The 27,371-nt window shown below is 39.0% G+C and overlaps 1 protein-coding gene and 1 pseudogene across 1 annotated transcript in view; one reads left to right on the top strand and one right to left on the bottom strand.

Annotated features, from left to right (window-relative positions):
- LOC114046653 overlaps positions 1-7,908 on the bottom strand; it is a 53,817-nt pseudogene extending 45,909 nt beyond the window's left edge.
- RNF144B (ring finger protein 144B) overlaps positions 7,105-27,371 on the top strand; it is a 94,992-nt gene continuing 74,725 nt past the window's right edge. The window contains exons 1-2 of the mRNA XM_027874427.1: positions 7,105-7,457; positions 21,675-21,875. Of these exons, the coding sequence (XP_027730228.1) occupies positions 21,711-21,875 (165 nt within the window). The 5' untranslated portion in view covers positions 7,105-7,457; positions 21,675-21,710. The remainder of the gene's footprint in view (positions 7,458-21,674; positions 21,876-27,371) is intronic.

Raw genomic sequence — 27,371 nt, 5'->3', positions numbered from 1 at the left:
AGATATTGTACCTCCTGTGTCAAGCTATTAATTCCCTTTCCAATTTGTTCTTCTATAACTCATTTCTTTTCCCATTGTTTTCCTCTAGAACTTTCATGTCATTTACTAACTGAATACCATGACCAAAATCAGGGCCTAGCTGTCCTGTTTTAAGAAATCTTAAAAGGAAAATACTCACATCTCTTAGAATCAGAAGGCAAAATGGACATAGAAAGAATCTATCAATCACTTCCTGAAAGAAACTCCAAATGAGTACTCCCAGAACAGTACAACCAAAATCCATAGCTACTGATTGTCACTTGTTCCCATACTGTATAAGTTAAGAGGTAACCTGGTATGAGGAGGTAGGACCTTCTTCTCTCACCCTAGTACACAATCTCTCTCTGAGTTTCCCTGGCCAGACCTTGTCTATAGTGTCCACAGACCTTTCTTCTGTCTCCCTATAGTGACCTAGGCTAGAAAAATGACACAGTATGACTTTTTCTTGAATTTCCCCAGCATAATTTGGTCTGGTGCATTTTCTAGGTCTGTTTGGAGGAATGTTGCGTGGCGGGGGAGCTCTCTGCTTTCTGCTACTCTGACATCTTGATTTTGTCTCCCTATGGATTTGATTTTAATGTGATTCTTTCCTTGATAGTAATGTGGGTAGGTAATAATAACAAGGCTATATTTATATAGTGCTTTACAATTAAAAACACTTTCACTTACTCTTTCTCATTTTATATATCCTTACAACTTCAGGACTACTGGATAAAAATTCCCCTTTCCCTAAAGTCCTCACTGTTCAAATACCCCTGTGTAATACCAAGGAATAGCAAGTTTCAGATTCTTTGTTTCTCAAAGTTATGTGGCCCCTTTATAACCCCTGATGGTTGTGGTGGTGATGGTGGTGGTGGTGGTAGTGGTAATGGTGGTGGTGGTGGCAGTGATGGTGATGATGATGGTGGTAGTGGTGGTGATGGTGGTGATGGTGGTGATGGTGATGATGGTGGTGGTGATGGTGATGGTCATGGAGGGGTGATCTTTCTCCAAGGTTACTGTTCAGAAAATCTACTCTCTCAAGAAGGGTCTCTGAATTCTTGATTTTAAAGTTACCTTGAGGCAACCCCTCCCATCCTTCTGTTTCTCTAATGCTGGATTCTGAAATCATGCTGCCTAAAGGTTCAGGTTCAGAAACATTTTCCTTTGTTCTGATGACTTAAAGCCCCCTTTCTTCTCCTGAGTTATTTCAACTTATCCAAATGGATTCCTTTCCAGCCCTGTCCTTACTTTATCATATGGCAGTTTGAAACTAGTTTTTGTTTGGATGCAAACTCTTGAAAGTGTCATTTGAGTGTCAATGTCATCTTAAAAACTGATTATAGAACAATGAGAAGAGGATGACTGCTGGTAGTAGTATTGTTTAATCTGGATGTGGGGCTATGCATTGATTTTCTTATCTGAAAGCTGTCTAGAAGATGAGCATATTACAGAAGCATACCTCATCACAAACTTTATGAGCTTGAGCAACAACACTTAGGTCAGTACATCAAGGACCCATGATTTTCTCAGTGTGGGAACTTTCGCTACCACTTAGATCTATCAGATGCCTGTGATTCATAGAGGTTAAGAGGCATTAACACAGTACTGCCAGTGCCTAACACAATGTACCTTCCGCATATTTTTCAGGAGGAGCAGGGGCTGGGAGGAGAAACTTGAAGCTATGTCTTCTGACCAAATTATAACATGTTTTCCAATACTGCCATACCACTGCTGAACTATACTTAATTCATTTAACTTAACTATACTCAAGAATCAGGGTTATTAGTGGAGGACATAAGTTGAATTGTTTCTGAGTCCTTCATACTTGGTGACCTGATTTTTTTTTTTTTTAGGAGGAGAATGTTTGGTGAGTAACATTGGTTACCTTTGAATTACATCTCTTCCTTATCCCTAATTCTGTCATCTCAGTGCTATTGTATAGGATGTCATCAATCCTAAGCAGTCTAATCCTCCAAAATCCTTCCCCTTGAATACCACTATTCATTGGCATCAGGAGAATTTGGATAATTTGTTGGTGAAGATAGGATGGATGACAAGATCATAGATTTAGAGGTGGAAAGGATCTCAGAGGTCACTGAGTCCAAACCCCTCAATTTATTGATGAGAAAACTGAGACCCAGGGATGTTAAGTGACTCATTTTGAAGGAGGAGGCAACATGCAAACAACTATGTACATACAAGATATATGCAGGGTAAATTGGAGATATCTCAGGGGGAAGACATTAGCAGTATGTGAGATGGAGCTGGGAGTTAGGACCTAGAAAGGCCTCTTGCAGAAAGTGGAATTTGAGCTGGGTCTTAAAGTAAGACAGCCTGTTGAAGGAGGCAGCAGATAAATCAGTGGATAGGTAAGTCAGTGGATAGAGTGCTGGACCTGGAGTCAGGAAGACCTGAGTTCAAATTCAGCCTCAGACATTTACCAGCTGTGTGACCCTGGGTGAGTCACTTAACTTCTGTTTTCCTTAATCCACTGGAGAAAGAAATGGTAAACCACTCCAGTGTCTTTGCCAAGAAATCTCCATGGACAAATGAAGTCAGACACCACTGAACGACCGATCAACAACAGTAAACTTGAAGGAAAATGGAGCAGCTAAGTGGTACAGATAAAGAGAGAGAGGACTCCCAACAAGGGGAATATATTTGGTCTGAGTACTCTGAGACTGTTCCATTAGACTTCGGATTTTCTTTTGGTTTGGGGGTAACCCTTATCATTGCGATCATATTTAATTTACACAGAGATGAGATGAGTCATATCAAATGTATCAGAAAAGTGCCAATTAAGATGCCACCATGTTTTAGCTGCCAATGGCAGCCTGCCAGGCTTTTTACCTTTACATTTTTTCTCTGTGTATTGAGAATTATACATTATTATTATTATTATTATTTTATTTTATTTTATTTCATTTATTTATTTATTTTTGCTTAGGCAGTCAGGGTTAAGTGACTTGCCCAGGGTCACACAGCTAGTAAGTGTCAAGTGTCTGAGGTCACATTTGAACTCAGGTCCTGCTGACTGCAAGACTGGAACTCTATCCACTGTGCCACCTAGCTGCCCCTAAGTTGTACAATATTGCCGAACCTGGTACCCAACATGTTTTGCATTCTTCCATTTGATTCATTATACTTGACTGTAGCCATTTTATAATGCTTTGGCTAAAGGAATAGTTTCGATAGCAAGCCTGAAATGTAAGTCATTTATTTACCTAGTCAAAACGAGAGAAGAGCTAAGTTGATTCTTTAGCACAGGAATGGATTTTGTTTTTCTTATAAGTAATCCAGGAGAAAGGGATAAGGAATGGGGCCTGACCCGTGATTTTATTGATGTAGTGAAAAAATTTTATCTACCAGTGTAGCTAAGCACCTTCTCAGCACTTTAAGTGTTAAGAGAGCTGTCTAAAAGCACTGAAAGATTAAGTGACTTGTCCAGGGGACACATCTCTTTGTGTAAAAGGTGGGGCTATCCACGACCTCCTAGGCCAGCCTTCTCTCCACTATGCCGAACTCCATCTGATACAGGAAAATAAAATTTTAAATGGAAAAATCCCCCTTGTGAACCATAACTTCTAGGGTACAAATACTGTGTCATATGTATAGAAGTGAGTAAGTCACATTGCCTCAATTGTTTTCTGACTAAATTTGTGGCATGAACATTCTGATTCCCTTCTCCCTTTTTTATCAGTAAAGACAAGAGTAAAGGGAGTAAATTATTAATCTTATTATTGTTTCCTGTTAGTGTCAAAAATGAGTTTCTCTGTATGGCTTTGTGTAGTTCATACTAGGAAGTATCTTTTGTTATTATATTGCAAGGAAAGTCGTCACAGTTAGGGGACCTCCTGTTACATAATGTTTATAACTGTTTACAATCAGGTTTTGGCTGTATATCACTTGTCAGCGTGAAGAAACAAAAGTGCCTTTTTTTTTGACAATATGAAGAGAGGTTGCTCTGAACTTAATTAGGTTTGTAATAACTTTTGCCCAATATTAGTTTTCACAATACCAGTTTGACATGCATATTTACCTATACTAGGATTTTCAAATATGTATATGTTTACTATTCATGTGTGCATACATTAATTCATTTAGTAAATATTTATGAAGAATCTACAGTAATATATTTAAGGTTACTGGGGATACAAAGAAAAAAAACCTGACACTGCCCTTGTTTTCTGTTTTTGTTCAGCTGTTTCTGTGTGCCTCCATTCGGGGCTTTCTTGGCAAAGATATTGGAATGGTTTGCCATTTCCTTTACCATCATTTTACAGATGAGGAAACTGAAGAAAACAGGGTTAAGTGACTTGCCCAGGATCACACAGGTAGTGTCTGGGGGCAGATTTGAACTCAGGTCTTCTGACTCCAGACCCTCTACTCTATCCAATATGCCACCTAGCTGCCCTTATACTCTAGAAGCTTATATTCCACCAGAATATAAATGTCTTGTTTTTATAGTCTTCTCACAATAACCATGTGCAAAGATGATTATATCCATGTTATGGTGATGAAACTAAGGCACAATGATGTGATATAACTAGACCGGCCATACAGCCAAGTGGTAGAGCTAAGATTTGGACTCAGTCTCCTGAATTGAAAACAATAATTTTTTCCACTCATGGCACATGGGACCATAGATTTAGAGCTGGAAGGGGCTTTCCAGGCCTACTGCTCAATTTACTCAATGAACAACTGAAGCTGCAAGAATTTAGTTGACTTGTTCAATTTATACTGACTTGTTCAAGTTATAGGACTAGTAAGTGAGGGCAAGATTTGAACTCATGTGGTTGGGCTTCTAAACTCTGTACTTTATCAACTACACCTCTAGGTTGCCTTTGCCCCACCCAGAGAAAGCAAAACAAATTATTCAATTATCTAAGATTACCTTTTAAATTAGTGTATTGTTTCTAGGGATTTGGAGTAGTGAGATTTTTATTTAAAGAATGTAGACATTTCTGTTGTATTTAGCTCTTTGCCTCATCTTTTAGATAGGAAATTACAATTTAAATGTGTGGAATTTATTTTAAAGAGTTTTTTTTTTTAAAGAATTTAGTTATATTAATGCATTTGTATAATGTACATTTTCTGGGTTGTTTAGTTAGCATTTTCTGTTTCTGTGTCCCTGGGCTGTCCCAACTCTTAGGTTTAGCTCTAGTTGAGGTCATTGACAGTTTCTCACAGTGCCCACTTAAGGGGCGAGTTCTTTTCTCACCCAGCTGTGGAGCTAGAGAGCTGGGTTCTAGCCTTGGTTCGATTACTAATAAGCTCCGTCTGCACCTTGAAAATAAGGTTGGACTGTCCATTGGCTGTCTCTTCCAGCTTTACCTTTGCACATGTCTACTCTCTGCTGTGGTACCCATCTCTCTCTCAGGCCAGCCCTCCTTACTCATCCTTCTCTCACCTCCAGCTGCACACAGATAGATATGCTGTCCATCCTTATTTGTCACCTGGAACTTTTCCTCCAGTCAGGCGCTGAGAGCAGTTTGCTCTGTGTCCCTTGGAGTGGTGCCTACTGTTGCTATTTCATTGGCAAGAACAGATAGATCTCTTCCACGAAGGACCATATGAGTGTCTTCTTCCTTAGCAAATATATTCATTGTTTCTGTTGCATTTAACTGCAGTGATCAGGGAGAACCTTGTGTTGGAGTTGTGACATTTCAGAGCTATCTCACACTGCAGGTATTCGACTTAATAGGTTCATTTGAGTAGTTGTTGGATCTAAATAGGCCAACGATATGGAAATATCAATCCAGAAAGTATACAAAAATTTAGCTCTTCAAGATCTGGGGTGTATGAAAGTCACACTAAGTTGCCCAGCTGCGAGCTCACCTAAGGGAAGTTGAAGTATATTTGGGGTAGGTAATGGCTACATGCAGCTGCTAGATGGCGCAGTGGATAGAGCGCTGGTCCTGCAGACATGAAAACCTGAGTTCAAATCTACCTTCGGACACTTAGAGCTGTGTGACCTTGGGCAAATCACTTTAACCTCTCTGCCTCAGTTTCTTACTCCATAAAATGAAGATGATAATAGCACCAGCCTCCCAGGCCTGTTGTGAAGATTGAATGAGATAGTTTGTAAAGAGCCTGGCATATATTAAGTGTTATATAAATGTTAGCTATCATTATTATTACACAGAGGGGTGGGTGTTTAGTCAGTCGTTTGGCCGAGTTTGACTCTTTGTGACCCATTTAGGGTTTTCTAGGCAAAGAATTTTGGTGTTTTGCCATTTCCTTCTCCAGTTCATTTTGCAGGTGAGGAAACTGAGGCAAACAGGGTTGAGTAACTTGCTCAGAGTCACACAGGTAGTAAGTAAGGCTGGATTTGAACTTAGGTCATCCTAACTCCAGGCCCAGTGCTCTAGCCACTATGCCAACCAGCTGCAAATGGATACTTTCTTCATTGATAACACATGGCAGTTTGAAAGAAGACAAAATGAGATGTAGAAGGGTCATCCCTGCACATGTAGGCACCTTAATGAGACAGTCCTTAGAGAAAAAGTTTTTTTTCAGTTACAGCCGGAAGGCAGTTTTGGTTGGGGTGAGTGCCACCTCAACAGTATGATAATAATAACTGATATTTAAATAGCATTACCAGAATTGCAAGCCTGCGTGGATGCATATACTAAACAGGACCTCGACGCTCTGGTGAAATAAAGTGTAGGAGAAGGAAACAGTAGATGCTTGTGGGAGAAAGGAAAAAAAGACAGAGGGTTTGGGGGTCAAGGAGGAAAGGAAGAAGAAGAAACCTGCTAGAGGGAGCTGAGTTCAAGCTAGGTGTTGAAGAGAGAGCAGACAGCCTTGAGAATAAAGAGAGGTTTCCAAGCTTGGGTGAGACAAGTAGGCGCTAGAGGGCTATGGCTTAACAGGTGCCCCTTTCAGTCTTTCTTGCAATTTCTGCCCCAGGAGAACCTATTGAAAGCATGCTAGAAATCCTGCAAGAAGGAGCTCCAGAGTGCACCGCGGGTGCAAGGTTCTGACAGGGTTAAAACAGTCACCTGCAGCCGAAGTGAGACTCAGATGGGAAGTAGGAAGTGCTGCGCTGGAGCTTCCTGTATAAATAAATGCAGCTCTTTCCCCCCCCACCCCACTAAAGCTGCTGCTCGCTAGCCGCTGCGCTACCCTGCTTTGCCTGTGTAAGCTTTGATAGCAATATGCTCTTGAGAGCAGGGAGGAGATTGCCCTACACCGTCTCTTTATAAAGGTCTGGGAAAGACGAATCCTGTTGCAATCCTAAAAAGTGTATAGCTGTCAGCAGCTGCACACGGGGAAAGCTCCCTCTTAGAGCAATGAAACAATTTCTTCTCCAGTCGGTGAGCAGCCCAGAGTGGTTGGTGATATTATGAGCCTCCTCGGCTGCCCTGAGGAGTGAATGGGGGGCTGTCGGAAAGTCAGACAGCTGCTGGTGGCCACCAACCTCTTGGTGCAAGGTATGTTTCTGAGAACTTGCTTTCTATTCTGCTTACTTTTATTTAACGTGGCAGTGCCAGAAAAAGGAATATAGTGTTTGAGATTAGAACAGGGGACTCTGACCAAGAACCATGACTTGTATGATATTTCGGTAAGTTTTTGCAGACAGTGCTTGCAAGGATAGGTGATTAAATTAATTCAGGGATGCTTGGCTATAAAGGTTTTGAAAACGTGTTATTGTGTTTGTATTTTGAAAAGATTTTCTTAAAGGCAAAAAAAAAATCGTTGTTACACTGGGCAGTAAGTATTTTTCAGAAGTGCATTTAAAAACTGCAAAAAGCATTAGCCCAAACCTTGGCTTGTGATTTAAGTAGTCACGTATTCTCAGATGTTTACCTGCTGTTGTTTGGTAATAACTGCCTCGTTCCCCCAAACACTGACATCAATAAAATAAACTCCTATGTCAACCATTGCGCCTTACGCATGATTATTGTTTGGCTGCTTATATTTGAAAGGAAGTAGAACTTTAAAATTGTGTATTCCCTGTACTACTTATTTCAGATGTCAGCTTATTATGCCCGGCACATAGTAGGCGCTTAATAAATGTTTGCTGATTATTGATTAAAATTTAAGTGATTCCTAATATGTGTTTTTAAAAACATGAGTGGTGGGGGGAAACTTATGCTTACCCCTCAATACACAAATGCTTTTTGTGTTTCACTTTCTCTATCTGTCTTAGGCATTCAACTGCAGTACTACCTCTGTAGGGTGAACTTCTTATGTTTTGGTTTCTCCGTGTCGAATTCACTATTGTGAAGAAAATGCATCGACTTCATGCCTGGAGTTCAGTCTGGCTATTCTTTTCTCTGCCCCATGCATTTTGCTGGAATGTTAGAAGTGGTTCCCAGCAGGAATATTCCTGGACTTCCAGTTGGGCATTTCTGGAAGAAACCAGTCTTGTAGCATCAAAAGTCAAGAATTAAAATATCCACCCTCAAACAACATCCCTTTAGCAAGTAACATGACCTAAAAATTCCTGAAAGAGCAGATTGGCCGTCTGTAGGTCTACCAGCAAAGTAAACTAACTTTAAAATGACTCAGTTTTTTAGGGTGTGGGTGAGAAAGGCTAAAGGAAACCGGCCAGTCTTCACACCGGAGCTGGCCAATCACAAGATCTAGCTTTCTTTGTGAGCAACATTCATTTACCAGGCTCTAGCTGCCCCACTTCTTTTCCCTTTGCTGATTTTATCCCTCTCTCCTTGTTCTTTTCTTCTTTCCTACCTTTTAAGTTTGCAGGGGGTATATACCTCTGTAGTTTTTCTGAAGTCTCTCCCCCCCTAGTGATCTGTAAACAAACATGCAATTACACCCACAAAGCCAATTAGATTGTAGCTTTATGAAATCAATCTCTGCTCCCTCCCCCATACCTTTGGCCCCCATTAGTATTTTATTTTCCGTGACAGATGCCCCCTTGGGAACAGGATGGTGATAGAAAAAGCCTCTCCTGCAAAAGGAGAGTCTGATTAACCGAAACAGATTTAATCAGTGCAGAAACTCACTTAAGGTAAACATGCTTAGTCAACACAGGAGAAATTTTGAGCAGTCGCTGAAGCAGGCAGAATCAGGTCATAGTTTTTTTTATTAAAAAAAAAATTGCAACCCAGCTATGCTCTAACCCTAGCCCAGCCTCTGCCACACTGTTGGAAGTATAGGTTTGAGGGCAGTCAAACATTGTCCATTTACCCAGTGCTCTACAAATATTTACAGTAATCCGTGCCAAATATCTTGGGGCTGATCCCCCAGGAACATTTCCTTGGAATTCAATAGCCCCATTCTAATGAATGGCTTCAGCTTATTGGCAATTTAATTATTGGGAATTTAGGCTTCCAAAATAGGTCAGCATAAGAAAAAAAACTTTCTGGTCACTAGCCATGAACCAAAGAAGGGGTTTATTCCTACAGTGAAGAAAAATGTATCGTCTTTTGGAACAGAAGAACTGCCATTTCTACACACTACCATTTAGCTTCCTGGGAAATTTAAGCATCAAACGTAAAAGCTAGTTGCTTGCAATTAGACAGCCAGTGTTTTGTGAGTTTACTTCATCCCTCCAGAGACTTGGTCCCAGTGTTTTAGATGTTAAAATACATATGTGTACATTTAAAAACATATTCCTCTTTAATTATTCTGCACACATTTCTCTGTTTTACTGACCATGACTTGTGGCTTCACTTTCCTGTTCAGCTAGCTCCTTTAGGGTCTGAGATCTGTAGATTGAGGTGGAGGTCAGGAATCATGCTGAACCCAGATGTTGGTTGGTGGGTGAGCAAAGTCCAGATAACTGGAGATTGCACCTATTTTGCATAACCAATTATTTTGGGTATTGGAGAAGGGCCAAGTGGCCACAGGAATCATGCTTCCAAATGCTCTGTCTCTGGACCCTGCCCCAAGAGGCTGTCTGTGGAATGGAAGTTTCAGTTGTATGTGGGCACCATGATTGAAGTGCTAGGTTTCCCCTTAAGGCTGCCTCTGGTCGTCAATTAACAAGCATTTATTAAGTGCTTATTATATGCCAGGCACTGTACTAAGCACTGGAGACACTGTTCTTCTAAGTTTGCTGGTGTTAATTTGTATCTATTTCCAGTGATTGAACAGGGGTCGAGAGGAAAGGAGTGGATAAAGAGCAGCAGTTTTTTGGGACTTTCATGACTATTCCCAATTTTAGTTTTGGACAGTTAATATTCAGATAATAGAGAGTATATTGCGATTTTAAGTTCATTATTTAACAGCACGTGTTGAAATAGGTCTAAATATTGTTTGCTGACTTCAAATTTGAGCCTTTCCCTGCTTTCTATCCTAGTAATGAAACTCTTGGTGGCAGTAAGAATAAGTTACCAATTTGAAGTCAGTATACTAATTGGTGTTCAGGGGAGCTTGGTCTATTTTTTTTTCTAGATCTGCTCCTTTTGTGTTGCTATTACATAATAAACTTAAGATTCTTTTGTTTTAAAAATCTCTGAAAGTTGTTGTACTGAAAAAGAAGAAAAGCTTTTGGCATTTATTATTTTTTTCCTAAACAAGCAAGTAGTTCCTGTCTGCCTCTTCAATGTGGACAGGGAAATGTTTCTGGTCATTTTCTGCATTTGAATACAAAACATACTCCCTTAAATATAATAGTGGGAGATGCATCTGTTCATTTGGATTGGGGTACCCAGGGTAGCCTGTGACACCACTGGAATCTCTCAGACTCGAATTCAAAAATGTTGGGGCTTTTAAATGATATCTTGTCTCTCTGGCTTGTTTGTCTCTATCCAGTTTGAAAGAAAAAAAAAACAGCTTCACAACAATAACAACTCAGAACACCAAAAGTTCTGCTGTGCTTAGCACAGTGCTAGGCATATTGTAGGTGTTTCATAAATGTTTATTGAATTGAATTAAATCCAAGTTAACTCGGGTCTAGATGTGTGATGGCTCATTGTACTCACAGATCCAGGGTAAGAATTGCACTGCAACAGTAAAACATTTAATTGAAGAACTAGAGTAATAGCAAACAAAAGAGGAAATAGCATTAGTACATATTCCCAAATGAGTATGATCTCTTCTGCCTTTCCTCCCAGAGTAGTTTAGAAAACAAACTCTTCTAAGACTCACAGGTCCACAAGGGAGGGAAAGAGAGAATAAATATTTATATAGTGCCTATTATATGCCAGATGCTTTAGAAACATTATCTTATTTGATCCTTACCACAACCCTGCAAAGGAGATGCTGATATTATTTCTGTTTTCCAGATGGGGAAACTGATGCAGACAGGCTAAATTACTTGCCCAGGCTCACACAGCTTTAAGTAAGCTGCCTGAGGTCACATTTGAACTCAAGTCTTCCTGACTCTAGGCACAGAGCTCTATACCATACCTGATACCTAATGCTACCCCTATCTGGCTAAAAAAAGGATGGGGTGTATTATACTTTGAAAGCTTAAGTGCAACCTCCCCACCTCCACCCCTACACACACACACACACACACACACACACACACACACACACACACACACACACACACACACACACACCACAATCTAACATCATGGCTTGAACACTGTTCTTGCTATGGCTGGGAAGCAGACCAGTCACCTATATCTGTGTTACTTGTACTCCTACAACTGGCTAGATCAGGTCCTACTCATCACTTCTGGGCAAAGTGGCAGTTTGATAACTTTTCTACAGCCAGAATATCTCATTTCTTTGATCCATGTCTAATCTAACAACAACCAAAAAAAAAAAAAACCCTATTATTTTCTCTTATTTTTAGAACCTTCTCTTCTTTATGCTCATGGATCCTGTAGCACCCTCCACTTCTTTCATCTTGGCTTCTGTTGCCACAATCCTCCTGATAACAATCAACTTTTTAAGGCAGGTGCACAGGAGTTGAGAGTTCTTGTTTTTTCAATGAGTATCACATTGAACCCAGGCATCCTGGGAAATGTAGTATCTCCCTCCCTCACTACTGTTGTAATGTTAAAGAATTGTAGTGAAAGTTATTTCTGGTTAATTGTTAATAGGTTCTCAGGAACAGTAGGTTTGAATCCCAACTCATGGTCATCTAGCTCTTTGTCCTTCCTAGAGGAACAGTGGTTTCAAAGTTCATTATGTTTGATTGAAAATCAAGGTAACCCAAAATCCTATAAAACTTCCACTTTCAGTGACATTCTATTTAGCTCGTAGATTGATGCTGCAAAACCTGGCTGGCTCCCCCTTAGCATAGTGATGAGGTATGGAAAGCAATTTCCTCATTGCTTCTAATATCATATTATTAATTCTTTCTGCAGCCACAAAACAACCTCCTTACTTTCTTGTATCATAGTTTCCTTCTTACAAAAACTTGTGGTTTGGCAAAGGAGCACATTATGCTATCGAGGTAGTGAAGACCCCTTTACCAGCTGAATGTTTGGAAAAGCACTAAGCAAACAGGAACTGAGGTTTCTAGTCCCCTGTGCATTTCTTTGACATCCTCAGAAATTCACATAGTTATATATATTTTTACTCATTCCGCAAGCTTAGCTGGTTTATAAGGACCAAGCATGGTAAGAAAACTGGATTGGGAGTCAGAAGACCTAGGTTCTAGTTTCGGTTCAGACGTTAACTAAAAGATATGCCTCAGTTTACTCATCTATGAAATGAAGGAATTCAGTTTCCAGATCTACACTTCTGTGTACCTCTAAGCAATTTAGAGCTATTCATGCTTTGGCAATTAAAATTTATGATTTGAAAATCTAACTTGGTAAATAGGATCAGACACTAAATTGGAAGGGAGCTTAAGGATCATTTGGGCCAACTCCTTTACTTTGCTATGGAACTGGGGGGAGAGGGGACTGAGGCAGGGACTTTATTTCATGGTGCTTTCTAAATATGTTTTTCTCAGACTTTGTTGTCCATTTGTTTTAGTGGTATCCTACTCTTTGTGACTCCATTTGGGGTTTTCTTAGCACAGATGCTGGAGTGGTTTGCCATTTCCTTCTCTAGCTCATTTTACAGATGAGGAAACTGAGGCAAACAGGGTTAAGTGACTTTCCCAGGGTTGCACAGCCAGTAAGTGTCTGAGGCAAGATTTGGATTTAGGAAGAGAAGTCTTCCTAACTCCAGGCATTTTCTATCTACTTCATCACTTCCTTGAACTTTAGAAATTTATTAATGGTATCATTCTTGCCTGACTTCCTTCAAGTTTCAACTAAAATCCCATCTTCTAGAAGAAGCCTTTCCTCCTACCCCTTAACATTAGTGCCTTCCTTCTATTGATTATCTCTAATTTATTATATAAGTATATATGTATGTGTCTGTGCCCTGTTTGTAACTAGTTGTTTGTATTTTGTCTCCCATTAGACAGTCACCTCCTTGAGAGCAGAGACCATCTTTTGCCTTTCTTTGTACCTAGCACTTAGCACAGTGACTGATACATAGTTGCTGCTTAATAATAAAATGCTTATTGACTTACTGAATATCTAAGTGGCATCATTTCTTGCTTTGAAGGGAGTGTTGTGCCAGGAAAGAGAAGATAGCTTTTCTGTAGGGCTGTGCAAATTCCTAGGAGAAAGGAATATTACTGATTAGAAAAGCAAGGATGTGTTAGAGGTAGGGAAGGAGGAGGTCAGTGGAGAGGAGCAGTATAAATTATCTTTCTAAAGAAATCATTAAAATACCAACCACATAGTCATTCCTACCTACTTTAATTACCTAATTCTGTTGGGAGAGCTGGGAATGGATTTATATCCTGATCAGGATTTGTTTCTTCTGTGATAGTAATAAGACTATGCTGAAGATGGTCAAGCTAAGTCATTTGCAGAAAATAATGGTTTCTGAGCAACTATTAAACTTTGATATCCCAGAATATGATTTTTTCTTATTTTACCTTAATACAAAATTGCATTTTTATGTAGTTCCCCAGTGAATGTATTATTTAAGGGTTAGGGCTAATTATGAGGGATTTTTATGTTAGTTTGTCTAAAAAACCTGCTTTATTCCAATAGCACTGAGTCCTTTATAAAACTTTTTGGCTTAAAAGATAACTCTCAGTACTAAAATGCCTTTTCCCTATGGAGCAGAGTTTGGAAGAAATAAAAATTACATTTAAATTATTAGTTCCATTTCATGAAAAAAATGAACTTTATAATATAATCATTTATTACAATTTCATATACCTTTGTTGGTATCTTCAAAGTAAAGATAGAAAGTGTTGAGATTAATGGCATTAAAAACCACTGTCTGTAACCCCCTCTCCTCCCATTCTCTAGGACTCTGAATTTCAGAAGAATTATTGATTTACATTGTTGCTTGTCCCCTCTTCCTCATTTCTATACCCACACTGGGAACTCCCTAAATGGATGAAATCACAGGTTTGCCCTCCCACAAAAAAACAACCCTAAATGACTTTTTTTCCCTTAATAAATGATGTTATCTTAACATCTGTAAAAGGCTCTTACATATCTTATAGTATATTTGATCTGTACAACTCATTAACTTAAACAGGTGGGGCCTCACTGTCCCTATCATCCTTATTTCATAGACGAGAAAGTTGAGACCCAGAAATGTTGACTTACTTAAGGTTACTACCCAGGGTAGTAGAGGATAAAGTTGAACTCAAGTCTTTTGAGTCCAGATCCATTGTTTGTTTACTATGCCACATTTTTTCCTTGAATAACCAAGGGGCATATAAAAGTGAAACTTTTTTGCCTTTCAAGAAAGGTAAAAAAAATTTAAATCTCATTTGTATCTGCAAGACAGAGATTACTAGCCCACTCATTCATGAGATAGGGGGAAGAAGAAGGATGAAGAGAACAACATTTATGTAATGAATTATAGTAATGACTATGTGCCTGACACTGTGCTAAGTACTTTACAAATATCTCATTTGATCCTCACAACAATCCTGTTGCTGTTATTACTCCCATTTTACAGATGAGGAAACTGAGGCAAATAAAGGTTAAATGACTTGCCTGGGAATCACACAACTAGTCAGTATCCAATGCATAATTTGAACTCAGTTCTTCCTGACTCAGCCTCAAAGATTTGTTAAGAAGGTATTTCTTATTTGTCCACAAATTCAAAGCAAAGTAGGCATCTTCTTTTGTCAGTGGTATACAAAGAAATGTTACTCTGGAATGTCTGTCAGATTAGAAAGCCTCTTCTTGAATTATTTTAAAATGTACCAACTCTCAGTTTTTCCAGATTCAGGAGTGGCAGAAATGGATATGTAGGGCTTCAGCCACTCTCTTGGACCTTGTCCCAGACTGTTGGTGTCAGGGTTTGAAGTGGAGTCTGTGGCCATTGAACCAAACGAAATCAAATGGCCAGTCCAAGCACATTAAATATGGAATCTTGGCATCATTAGCCCTATGTTCTGAGCTAAGTAATTTCTGGAAATGGAGATAACTCTTAGCCACCTTTAAAGGCTTCCTAGTATCTAATAGAGTCTTTGAGGAAAAGACCTCTGTGGCTGAGGCTGTCAGTTCCAACCTCCTCCTCTTATAGATCAGGAAGCTGAGGCCCTGGAGGTTAAATGGCTTGTCAAAAGTCACACAGTAAGAAAATACCAGAGTTGGGATTTGACTTTAAAACCAATGTCCCTTGCTTTGTGCCATACTTCCTTATTAAAATGGATTCATTCCCTGAATCATTAATTCTTACTTTTCTCTGGATCTATAGTGATTTCTACATATCCTCTTTGAAACATAGAAATGATAGTTGTTTAAACAAGCCACAGTACTCTGATAGAAGTAGAGTATTCCTGAAGGATTATTTGCTAGATCGTGTATTAACAATCAGTGTTAGTGTAACCTATTTCAAATGACCTGTAACATATTATCCTGTTTGATTTTGGAGCAGCATTTTGTTGCTGACTCATCTAACTTTGGTCTGCTAAGACTTCCAGGTCTTTTCCTGCCCAGTCTAGGTCTGCAACGTGATTCCCTAACTACATCATTTTTTATGGTTATAGTGTATTAATTTGAACTTTATCTTGTTGTATTTTGTTTTGCTTCGAGGGGGCATTATCTAGCCTCTCAGAGTTATCTTTGAATATACATTTTCTCCTGATTAAGGTATATTAGCTTCTCTATTCAATGTAGTAAGATCTGTGATCTATGAGAATGTACCTTCAATTATTCCATCTTACACAGTTTTGTAATACTTCTAATTGATAAATGGTTTAATTGAAGGTAAACTGTCTTAATACAGCCTAATTTAAGGGAGTCATACTTTTCCTTTGAAATGAAATTTGTGTTCATGTTGCCATCAGCTAACTTGTCTGGCTTCCTTTATTGTGTGTGTTTACCTGGGTGCTGATGCTTAGCCATAATATCCAGTACTGGTCTGTGTATTGCCAGAGTCAACATATTTTGTTGGCTAATAGCTTACACTGAGGACACCAACCACCAGCTAAATAAATCATTAGGTTGGGGACAGAATAGGCACCATCAGCACTATCTACTCATTTTCAGGTTGTTGATAAACTTTAGCAGGGCATGTCAATATGTCCCAGGAGGCATGGGGTGAGTGTGCATAACCAAGCAAGGATTGGACCTTCTCAGCTTTTATTTGCTATAGGGTGGGAGGAGATAGCAATACGAAAAACTATTATGGGGAGGTTCCAGGATTTGTGTTATAGCTTGACTATATCATGGTGGTGCTGTCTCTATTGTGGTTTATCCCTTTGCTCACACCTTCCTTTCTTGGAAAACTTCTTCTATTGCACTTTCCCAGTGATGTGTTATCTCATCAAGGCTGTGATTGCACTTACATCACAGCTCTGGCACTGAATGCTTTGTCTCATTATAGACAAACAGTCATGGGTTTCCCTTTCTTTGTCCTTTATTCCTGAGTCAGCCTTCCCATAATTTCCCTGGTGTAACCAGAGATGAGAGCTTCTGGTTGAGAGCTCTGGTTGAACTCTGGTGTGAGCTCTGGTGTGAACCAGAGCTTCACACATAGTTCATATTATACTTGTCTTTGTAGCCAATTTACAATGAATTCCACAGAGGTTTAAGTAAGCCCATTTGCTGCATGGTACTAGGAACTGGATATTTGGGTAACTGGTTGTGAAAAGATAAATGATCCTCTTACTCTCCTTAAGTGCCCTATTGCTAAAGCACTACTCAAGGAAAAGTTTTTAAAATGTTCAATATAATTATCCTGTTTTAGAGCATTAGTCTTCCTCCCTCCCCCCTTTATAATTGTAGTTTTACAAGAAATTAGCTACCTCTGATTTTGGCTAGTCTAACAGGCTGCAGCTACATTGGTTAAAAATACTTCCAATGTCAGAGCTCTCCCACCCACTGCATATTTTTGGGAGCATATTTCTTTTTTGGGTTGCCAGCAGAATATGAAAATTCCTTATACACCCTGTGCTTCCTGCACTGCTTCTGAAGTGTTCCTTTCTTCAGCAGTCTTAATGCAAACACAGGAGAGAAAATGGTTTTCCTGTTCTCTCCTATCAGTGCTTGGCTCCTCTCATATAATGAGTACTTTATAGTACAGAAGACGTTTATAGACATAGGTAGAACTGCTGGGGCTCCTTTTTAAAACATAGTACAAACTGGGAAAAAGCTGGCTTCTCTTCTTCCTTCCCTTCTTGACCTGTTCTTCCCCATCCCCCCCCCAAAAAAACCCCAAACCCACCATACTAATTTTTAAAAATTTGAATATTTTATTTTTTCCCCAATTACACGTAAAGATAATTTTTAATATTTACTTTTAAAAAAGTTTGAGTTCCAAATTTTCTTCCTCCCTTCCTCACCTCCCTGCTTGCTAAGATGGTAAGCAGTTTTTGATGTTATATATGTACAATTATGTAAAACATTTCCACATTAGTCATGTTGTGCAAGAAGAAACAGATTTTAAAAAACCACGAAAAAATAAAGTGAAAAATAGTATGCTGGGTTCAGATTTTATTGGTTCATTCTCTGGATGTGGATAGCATTTTTCATCATGAGTCCTTCACCATACTCATTTCTAGAGTCAGAGACATTTAAGCTCATAGCACTTTCGTAATTTGAGAGAAAACTTTTAAGTGTTTCTTTTTTTTTCTTTTAAATCTTATTCTTTGCTGCTTAGATCCCCTTTTTCATTAGCACCTGACAAAGAAATGGGACTTAATGGGCATATTGTAGCCTGTGGAAGAGCATGGCATATTGTAGTGGTTTCCATTTAGTGGTTTATGGGGATGGTCCAAGGGGTTCTATGCTGAACATTCTTTAATGGTACCTTAAACAGTAAACAATTGCCCATTTATGTTACAAATATATTTTTCCTTTGTGTTAACATGTGCATGTTTGAAGCATTGTTAAGTCTGTCATTTTTTGTTTCTTTTAGCCCAGCCTTCCTTGTGAAAGGCGGAGCTATGACTAATGTCTTAATTTCTTTGAAAAGTTCCCAAGCACGTTGCCAGATAGGGGCAGCAGGACTGTGTTTTTTAAACTGTGCTGCCCTAGTGACACTTTTACATGTTGCAAACACTTTAAATATAGAAGTTTCTGATAATTTTCCCTCTTTAAAAAAATTATTGATGTATAAATAAAAGCTCATTTTCATTTCTGAATATTTTCCTCCCCTTCCCTCTATCCAGCAAGTCATCCATGTAATAAAAAACTTTAAAAGCGGGGAGAAAGCAGTTCATAAAAACTAACACACATTGACCAAATCTGACTGTATGCAATGGTCCACACCCATAGTTCTCCACCTCTGAAGGGAAGGGAGCAAGGTATATTTTTGTGCCAAGGTACCAAGCTTGGCTATTGTAACTAATGAGAATTTGGTTTTGTTTTGTTTTTTCCATGTACAGTTATCCCTTTACAGGGATAAGGGACAGGGGTTAGGGACACCATGATGTGGAAAATCTACCTAAATTGTTTTGGCTCTCCCTTCAAACCAGAGAAGAAGTCTGAATTATTATGATATTAAAAGATAAAATATGTTGATATTATACAATACTATACATATATTTTATACATTTCTGAATTTCTAAGCTTTTTTCTGTGTCGTTTGTGTATTGTCTTTGGCTTCCCCAAAACTCCCCAAAAATTCCCTTTTAATTTCTTATGACAATCCGTGATATATCAAAACTGCAGCAGGGAAAGTCATGATGTAAAAGGGATAACTGTATATTAATGTAGTCATTATGTATATTATTTTCTTAGTTCTGCTTCCTTTGCCCTACGTAAGTCACATAAATCTTCCCATGCTTCTGTGAATTCTAAATAGTCATCTTTTCCTATGGAGAAAAGATGTTCATGTATCGTGATACATTCATGTATCACAGTTTGTTGAGCTATTCCCCAGTTGATGGGCACCTACTTTGCTTCCATTCTTTGCTACTTCAAAAAGTCTGCTTTCCCCACCCCACCCCCACCCCCAATCCACCCCATTCCCTGTTTAAGAAATACTTAGTGAAGAAATCTTTTCCCATTATTATGTATGTATGCCAGCATTGCTTATTCTGATGTACTAGGTAGGCACCTTTTTTGAAAGTGGTGAAGAAGAAGCTTATAAATGAGACTAAAGATCAGTGCCATGGAGTGAAAATTTCCCAGGAACTAGGGTGTCTTCCTGAAATTGAGGCTTTCTTGGAATAAGTAAAACAGGTGGTAGTTTCCTGACTTGGTTTAGTCAGGGATGAACGTAATTATATGTATTCATTCTCCCCACACCCAACTGACTCAAGAGAACCTAAAGAAAATTGCAAACCTCTAGGTGCTGGATTTGATATGGAGATTAAATATTTAATTGGAATGGTAAGCAGGAGCTTAGTTAAATAAGATGTCACTTCTCAGGTGACTACTACTATGGGAAATTTACCTGTAACAGAAATGATCAAGGTACTTTTTGACCCCCAGTGATTAAACTAACTTTACCATCTACATGGTAAGGTTCCCTTCCTACATAAGATCAGGAAAACACATGTGATTTTATATTTTCCAAAAGGAGCTAATGACCTGCATGCATGATAACCAGGGATCTGAGCTAAGCATTCTCTTGTGAACATCTAGTGGTTGTCTGTGGTTGTCATGTTTGGGGGAGCACCCTTTGGCTTGGCTCAGGCCCCCTTGATGTTATCTGCACGTACACCTCAAGTTGCTAGGCTTCATTTCCCTGACAGGAAATGGGACTGAGTGGTTACCATGAGGTACTTGAGGACTACATGTGCATTGTGGTAATCACAGGTTTAGGGAATGAATGGAAAAAGCCTCCTTTTCCCAAGTCCTTTACCACTTCTTTTCATTGTTTTACCCAAGCTGAATCATAATAGTTTCAGGGGGTCCTTAACAGGTGTTTAATATTGGGCAAGACATGTAACTTTTTCAAATTTCCAGTCTTTCATTTGTAACACTTGATGATGCTTTGGGAGTTAATATGGTAGAGGGCAGTGGTATTAAATAGAAATAGGGACCACAAAACTGTGTTAACATGAGCTATGTTTATTGTATTTTTATTTATTTTGTTAAATATTTCCCAGTTATATTTTAATCTGGTTCTGGTTGCACTCAGGAGTGTTATGGGTCTTCTGTCTGATGCCTCTGGAAGAGTAGATGGGACACTGGGCTTGAAGTCAAAAGATAAAGGTTCAAATACTGCCACAGACACTCACTATGTTATCCTGGGAAGTCACTTCACTGTGCCTTAGTTTCCTCATGTGTAAAATGAGGGAGTTGAACTTGACAGTCACTAAGGGCCCTTCCAGCTCCAAATATATTATACTATTATCCATTATTCTATGACTTATTTTCATTAATAGATATTGGACATTTCTGACAGTTCCCCACTGGGACAGTACATCAGATATTGTGTATTTCTGCCAAAAGTGGTTCTTAAAGTAGAATGAAAAAAACTCAATTCTCAAGAAATGTGTTCAATGTCTTAGTCATTCTAAAATGAAAGTTTTAGTTAACCTCAAAAAAGAAAAAAAAGATTTGGGGTTTAGTTGGATGATACTTTTAAAGAATTTTGGAGTTTTTTTTTCTTTTAATACTTTGTATAGCTTACTGTTAGTATAAAATGTAAAGATTTTAGAAACAACATTAAGAGAAAAATTATTTTCAGACTTCCTTGATATATTTTCTTAGATCTTCTTAAATATAATTTTTAAAAAAACCCACAGCTAAACTGGAGGCTTTTAGATCTACCTATTGCACACGACATCCCACTTCCTCCCTCTAGCCCAAGCATACTTTATGTCAGTCATACCATACACGCAGGAGGCTCCCAAAGTAGAATTGGGCTATCAGAGTCCTGTGACTTTAGTGAGAGTTGTAGGACCACAAAAGTTGTCTTTATTTTACCTTGAATGCAATTAGTTGGAATGGAATAGGTAAAATGGGGTTGTTCTTATGTTCTCTGGTTGGTCCTTGAATTCATAGGGTCATAGCTTTAGAACTTGAGGCTTGGGCAGGTCAAATCCGTCAATCAACATTTAATTAGTGCCTACTACATGCCAGGTACTATGTTCAGTATTGAGGATACACAAAGATAGAAATGACTTGCTTAAGATAACACCGGGTGAAAGTAACAGCTGGGAGTTCAGTACTCTTTCCACTGAACCACATTTCTTTGTTAATTGCTATGAATATATAAGCTTAATTTTTAATCTCCCCCACTCCTTACCACCCCTCCGGTTCAAACTTTGTAAGGTATGTAATGCTCCCAGACATGCCCTAACTTGCGGATTAAAGTACTTAAGTTCTGAAATCTGATTGCAGGGATTAAGAAGATCCAAGAAGTTTCCAGACATACTGATGGGCTCTGTTGGTGAGCTCTGCTATCCCACCATGACGATGGAAAAATCAGCAACTGGAGAACTCACCTTGGCTCCTTTGGTCACTTGCAAGCTCTGTCTTTGTGAATATTCTCTGGACAAGATGACCACTCTGCAGGAATGTCAGTGCATCTTTTGTACGTCGGTAAGTTCCCTTGACCATTTGATCAAAGCAACTTTTAGTGCAATTTTGAGCAGGGACTTCCGAGGCCATCTTGTTGCTACCTGAACTGAGTTCTTCTGGGATAATCTCCATCTGAAGTCCTCCAGTGAAGGGAAGTTCCTTGCCTTACAAGGTAGCCCATTCCACCTTCGGGCAGGTTTGACTATTAGGAATAACAAATTTTTAGGAGGATGTGTTCTTAGCAGTGGGATCTCACCTACCATATTAGTGTCTAAATCTTTTCTTCCAGGTTCCTTTTTGCTAGAATACTAAAAAACATTAGTCTTGCTTATTAAAACAACCCTATATAGAAAACCTTTTTTTCCCCAAATATTATTGTGAATGGCAAACCAGAAAATGTATACATATATATATGAGAAAAGTGTGGCTTAGTGGATCAAATGTTAACCTTGGAGCCAAGAAGACCTGGGGTTTTCAAGGAACATATTGGCTATGTGACCTTGGGCAAGTCACAACCTCTCAGTGCCCTAAGCACATCTCTAAAATGGAATTGCAGAGAGTGCTGAGTGACATTGGTAAAGGGAGTGTCCTCATGCTAGAGTTTCCTACAATGAAATCAGAGGTCTAGTTCCTGTCTTCTCTCTTTGTCTCTATTTTTCTCTTTCTCTGTCTCTTTGAATTGACCTAGACATATTAAAAAACCCTGTCTTTGGAAAAATGTCACCTCTAGGTTGGATGAAAAAAGCAAAATGTCTCGGTTCTTAAGTCCTTAGTCTAGGGGATAAGTATACTACATAGATACTGAGTTATAAGATGCAAAAAGCATGGTTAGTAATCAGCTTGTCTGAAAAGTATGTGAAAGTTTTAATGTTCTGTATCTTCAGTATAAGGGAGCTGCACCTCTTGAGAAGGAAGCAGCTTCTTCTCCTCCAAGTAATGACGTTGTAGATCCACAGGTGTTGTCAGGTGAGAGACAATCCAATAAGGGTGAGATGAAGAAGAAGTAAACAGTGGAGGGTTGGTGACTGCCATCTGAGAGTTACTGAAACAACAATTTATTTACCTGATAACAATAATAGAGAAGCCTGATGTTTTACTGGAACATGTTTCATGGACAGGTAGGAGAATCTTCCAAGACTTGTCAACAGGATGACTACTTCCGCTGATATCTTTGGGCAAAATCAATAGCAATAGAGGGAATTTAGAAATCATTGTTAAATATTATGACATTGTAGGTAAGAAATTTAAGATCATAAAGCTCAAGTAATAATATTCATCACTGCAATGAGTAGAATTAAGGTCAAGGGCTTAAAAAAGGGAGGGATCAGAATTGAGAAGTGAACATCTATTTAAGAAGATGAAGTATGAAAATGAGAGTTGGACTTCTGACCATGGCTTAAAAGATATTAATGACAGGCCCCTGTTCAGGGATGGAGTATACTAAAAAGGAATGGTAAGAAGATATTGTTTAGAATCTTAGAAATTTTATCTAAAAGACTTCAAAGTAAAAAAAAAAAATAGGAAAGCTGTCTATATATATTTACCAAGCAATTTACCAGAGAGTAGCTTCATTGTAGGAAGAACACCAGTAGAGACACCCAAAAGTTTACAAGATGCAAAATCCAAGAAAGGAACCGGCAATTAAACCTGTTATCTCAGATGTCTAAATAGGAAGTCTGAGTAACAAGCAAGGTGACATAGAGATCTTAACCCCATAGGGATTTCTGAGACTTTGGGGATGAGACTTTTCACTGGAATATGGCTTTTGAAGAATATGTATTTATCTAAAGAAATAAGGTAGGTAAAATGTGTGAGTAAGGCAGAGGAACTCTATGTATTTGACAAAGATCCGTGTTAGGAAATCTAAACACTGAAGTTGGAAGAGCATTTGACTTAATATCAACAGAGGCAGGAATGAATGGATGTTGTCATTGGAATATCCTATGGAGCAGTGGTCTCCAAAATGGGGGGAGGGGGTAGAGAAAAGGCATGGCTTCTAGAGGGCCCATGGCTTAACTCCAAGGGCTGATCCACTAATTTATCTACCAGTCAGAGATTGGGAAGACAAGTGGCAAAGGTGGGGCCTACCTCCAACAATCATTATCTACCCTTATTCTCCAACATTCCCCCACTCTGCCCTCTCTTTCCTGTGCAAGTTTTCATCTTCTTTCATTCTAAGCTGGACATCAGCTCAGATGATGTTCCCCTGATAGCAGTGGTAGGTGTGCCTCAGAGGACAGGTTTTACTTTTAGCAGAAGTAACTATTGAGGAAGATCCTGGCCTCTCCTCCCCAACTTTTCATTTTTGGTGGCCCATAGAGTGGCCAGGTTGGGTGAGTTGGATGAGTTCTGATATGGATCACAGGTATCATTACATTATCTTCCCACCCTATCCCCACCCCCAACTCACCCCTCTTTCAAACTTCCTTATCCCTGTTAAGCTCACCACCATTTTCACTTCCAGTCCCTTTGGGTTTAGCAGCTTCCCAGTCATCTTTGACTCTCCGTCCTCATATCCAAATAGTTGCCAGAGCTTGCTGTTCCTCTGTATCTCTCTTGTATATCTCCTTCTATCTAGTGACACAGTCACCACCCTATCTTAAGCCCTCGTTACTTCTCACTAGAACTATTGTAATAACCTCCTTATTGATCTCTTTTCCTACAGCTTTCCCCTACTCTGATCCATCCTTCCGCACCTTTCCTTAAGCACAAGTCTGACCGAGTCACACCCCCTGCTCAATGAATTTCAGTGACCCCTTATTGACTCTGGGAGCAAATGTTATTTATTTTTTATCTTATCCTTTTAACATTTCTATTTTAATCTGAATTTTATAATGTACATAGATATAATTTATGAATAAGTAAATCTACACATTGGGGCCCCATGCTCAAAATTTTTTTTTTATTGATAGTGCTATGTGATTTAAAATGTTTGGAGATAATTTCTATGGAAAATCTATCTGAATAATTAAGTGAATGAGGAATTTGGGAAATATGAAAGAGATCACAAGTCTCCTGTGGAGGCACACGACACAATAATAAGGGACTTTATCTTGAAATTCGTTTAAACTTTCTTTGCCCAAAACCAAACAACTAATCATTTATTGACTTGCTTTGATTATAGTTTCTTCCTCCAACAGGCAGAGGAACAAAAAAGTAGAACTATTTATTTTGGATCTAATTCTCCTCAGTAAAGAGGAACTGTTTACTATTGTGCGGTGGAGCAGAGAAGTGACCACTTCCTCATTGGAAAAGAAGAAGAAAACCAGGCATAGCCAGGTTTTTGGAGAGCAGATTTGAAAGAGTTCATAGAAAGGATAGGTAGGGTCCCATGGCTTCAGCTTTTACAAGGGAGGTCAATTCAGGAGAGATGGAAAATTCTCCAGATTGAGATTTTGAAGATATTAAGGGAGGTATACTATTTAACTGGAAGGATGAGAGTCTCATTGGAAATGTTTATTAGCCTGGAGAAGTATTGTTTGAATTTTACCTGGAAGAAAAGATGCTTTGGGCAAGTCGCTTAACCCCAATTTCCTAAAAAAAAAAAAAAAGATGCTTAATCATTCAACAAGCATTAAGAGCTTACTATGTGTCAGACACTGTGCTAAGGGTTGAGAAAGGCAAAAGAAAGGCAAAAGCAAGGTCTCTGCCCTCAAGGAGCCCATATTCTAATGGAGGATGCATCATACAAAAAAATAGTATCTAAATGATATATACAATTTAAGTATATGTATCATTTCCCTCAAAGAGAAGGCATTAGCAGGGCAAAATGGGTTGAGTCGGGGATGGGGACCAGGAAGGCCTCCTGAAGACGATGAGATTTGAACTGAAGTCTTTTAGGAATCTAAAAGGTGGAAGTGAGGAGGGAGAACATTCTAGGCTTGGGGGACATTCGGTGAAAAGGGACAGTTAGGAGACAGATTGAGTACAATGAACAGTAAGCAAGGCCAACGTCCCTCGATTATAGACAACATGGAGGGGAGTGAAGATTACAGATTGTGAAGGGATTTAAGAGGCAAACAAGGGCTTTTGTATTTGATCCTGGAGGTAATAGGGAGCCACTGGAGTTTGAGTTGAGGGTAACATGGTCAGATCTGAGCTTTAGAAAGATTACTTTGGCATGAAGGATGGTTTGGGATGGGGAGACTTGAGGCAAGGAAACTAACTAGAAGGTTATTTGATAATCTGATAAGGTCATGTACCATAGAGGCAGCTGTGTGAGGGGAGAGGAGACCTATATGAGAGATGCTGTGAAGGTAGATACAGCAAGGCTTGACAACAGATCAGTCAAGGATGACACTGAGATTGCAAGCGTGGGTCATCATTCTAACATCATGCCTTGACAATAATAGGGGAGTTTGAACGTGGGGAGGGTTTGGGGGAATAATGAGTTCTCTTTTGAACAAGATGTCCAAGAGGCAACTGATTGGGACAGTCTCAGATTTTCTATGTTCTTCCAGTGTTTGCATTATCATAATGCTTTTCTATTCCTTGAAACAAAAAAAATCTTTCTGACTTACTAAAATCAGAATGGAAACTTTTTCCAGGTCTTACAGATACCTAAAGCAGGAAGTAGAATTCATGTTTTGTGATGAGACTTAACCATGTGGAGTTGAAAGCAATGTGAAATCTGATTAAGTTGATTCTGGTTATATAAAGTAGAAACTATGCTGTATTGTAACTTAGGTTCTCACCGGGTAACAATGATACTTATTCTGTTTTCATAACCGCCTAGTTCCTTGTTTTTTTTTTTTTTTTCAAAGCAACAGAATTGCTTCCTAGTTTTACTTCAGCAGCTTGGGGGTGGGAGCTTGTGAAATTAGAATATTTGATGGCCCAGCTTCAGACATTAGAGTACTTCCTTCTCATTGTTGAAAACTCAGAATCGATTTATCCTTTTTTTTACTTCTTCTTGGTGTTCTTCCAGCTGAGAAATTGCTGTATCTATAAAAAATTAACCTTTCCTTATTCCTCCTATAACCTGTTCTCCTGCCAAAAGTAAGTGCCCATCAATTGGAGTGGGGCTGTGTGTGTGTATGTGTGTGTGTGTGTTTACACTAAGGTGCAGCAAGGTGTTCTCAGTGAGGCCTGTCAAGAACATCCCTCTTCTATTTTCCCTTTCTTTGGCAGCTCAGAGAAAGAAACTCCATGATTATGCATGTAAAGCTTTTCACTTCAGAATTCAGAAGCATGAAGATGTCAGATATTCTCTTGGCTTTTGTGACTCATGAAGAAATTAACGTGACTGTGCTCACATAGCAACCTGGTAGGCTTATTGGAGTTGAGAGGAGGAAGCAGTGATGGATTTTATTGAAGTCATGTGTATTTGTTGACACCTAGGTGGCATGGTGGATGGTCAGGAAGACCTCAGTCCAAATCCTGCCTCATATTTCCTAGCTGTGTATCCTTGAGAAAGTTGTTTAAACTCTCTCAGCCTTAGTTTCCTTTTATGCATAGTGGAGATAAAAATAGCATCTACTCCACAGGTGTGTTGTCAGAATTAAATCAGATATTATA

The sequence above is a fragment of the Vombatus ursinus genome, unplaced genomic scaffold (assembly GCF_900497805.2).
Source record: "Vombatus ursinus unplaced genomic scaffold, bare-nosed wombat genome assembly UNPS02000577.1, whole genome shotgun sequence".
In the NCBI taxonomy this organism is placed as follows: Eukaryota; Metazoa; Chordata; class Mammalia; order Diprotodontia; family Vombatidae; genus Vombatus; species Vombatus ursinus.
Note: the sequence above shows the minus strand (reverse complement) of the source record. Positions and strands in the feature narration are given on the sequence as shown.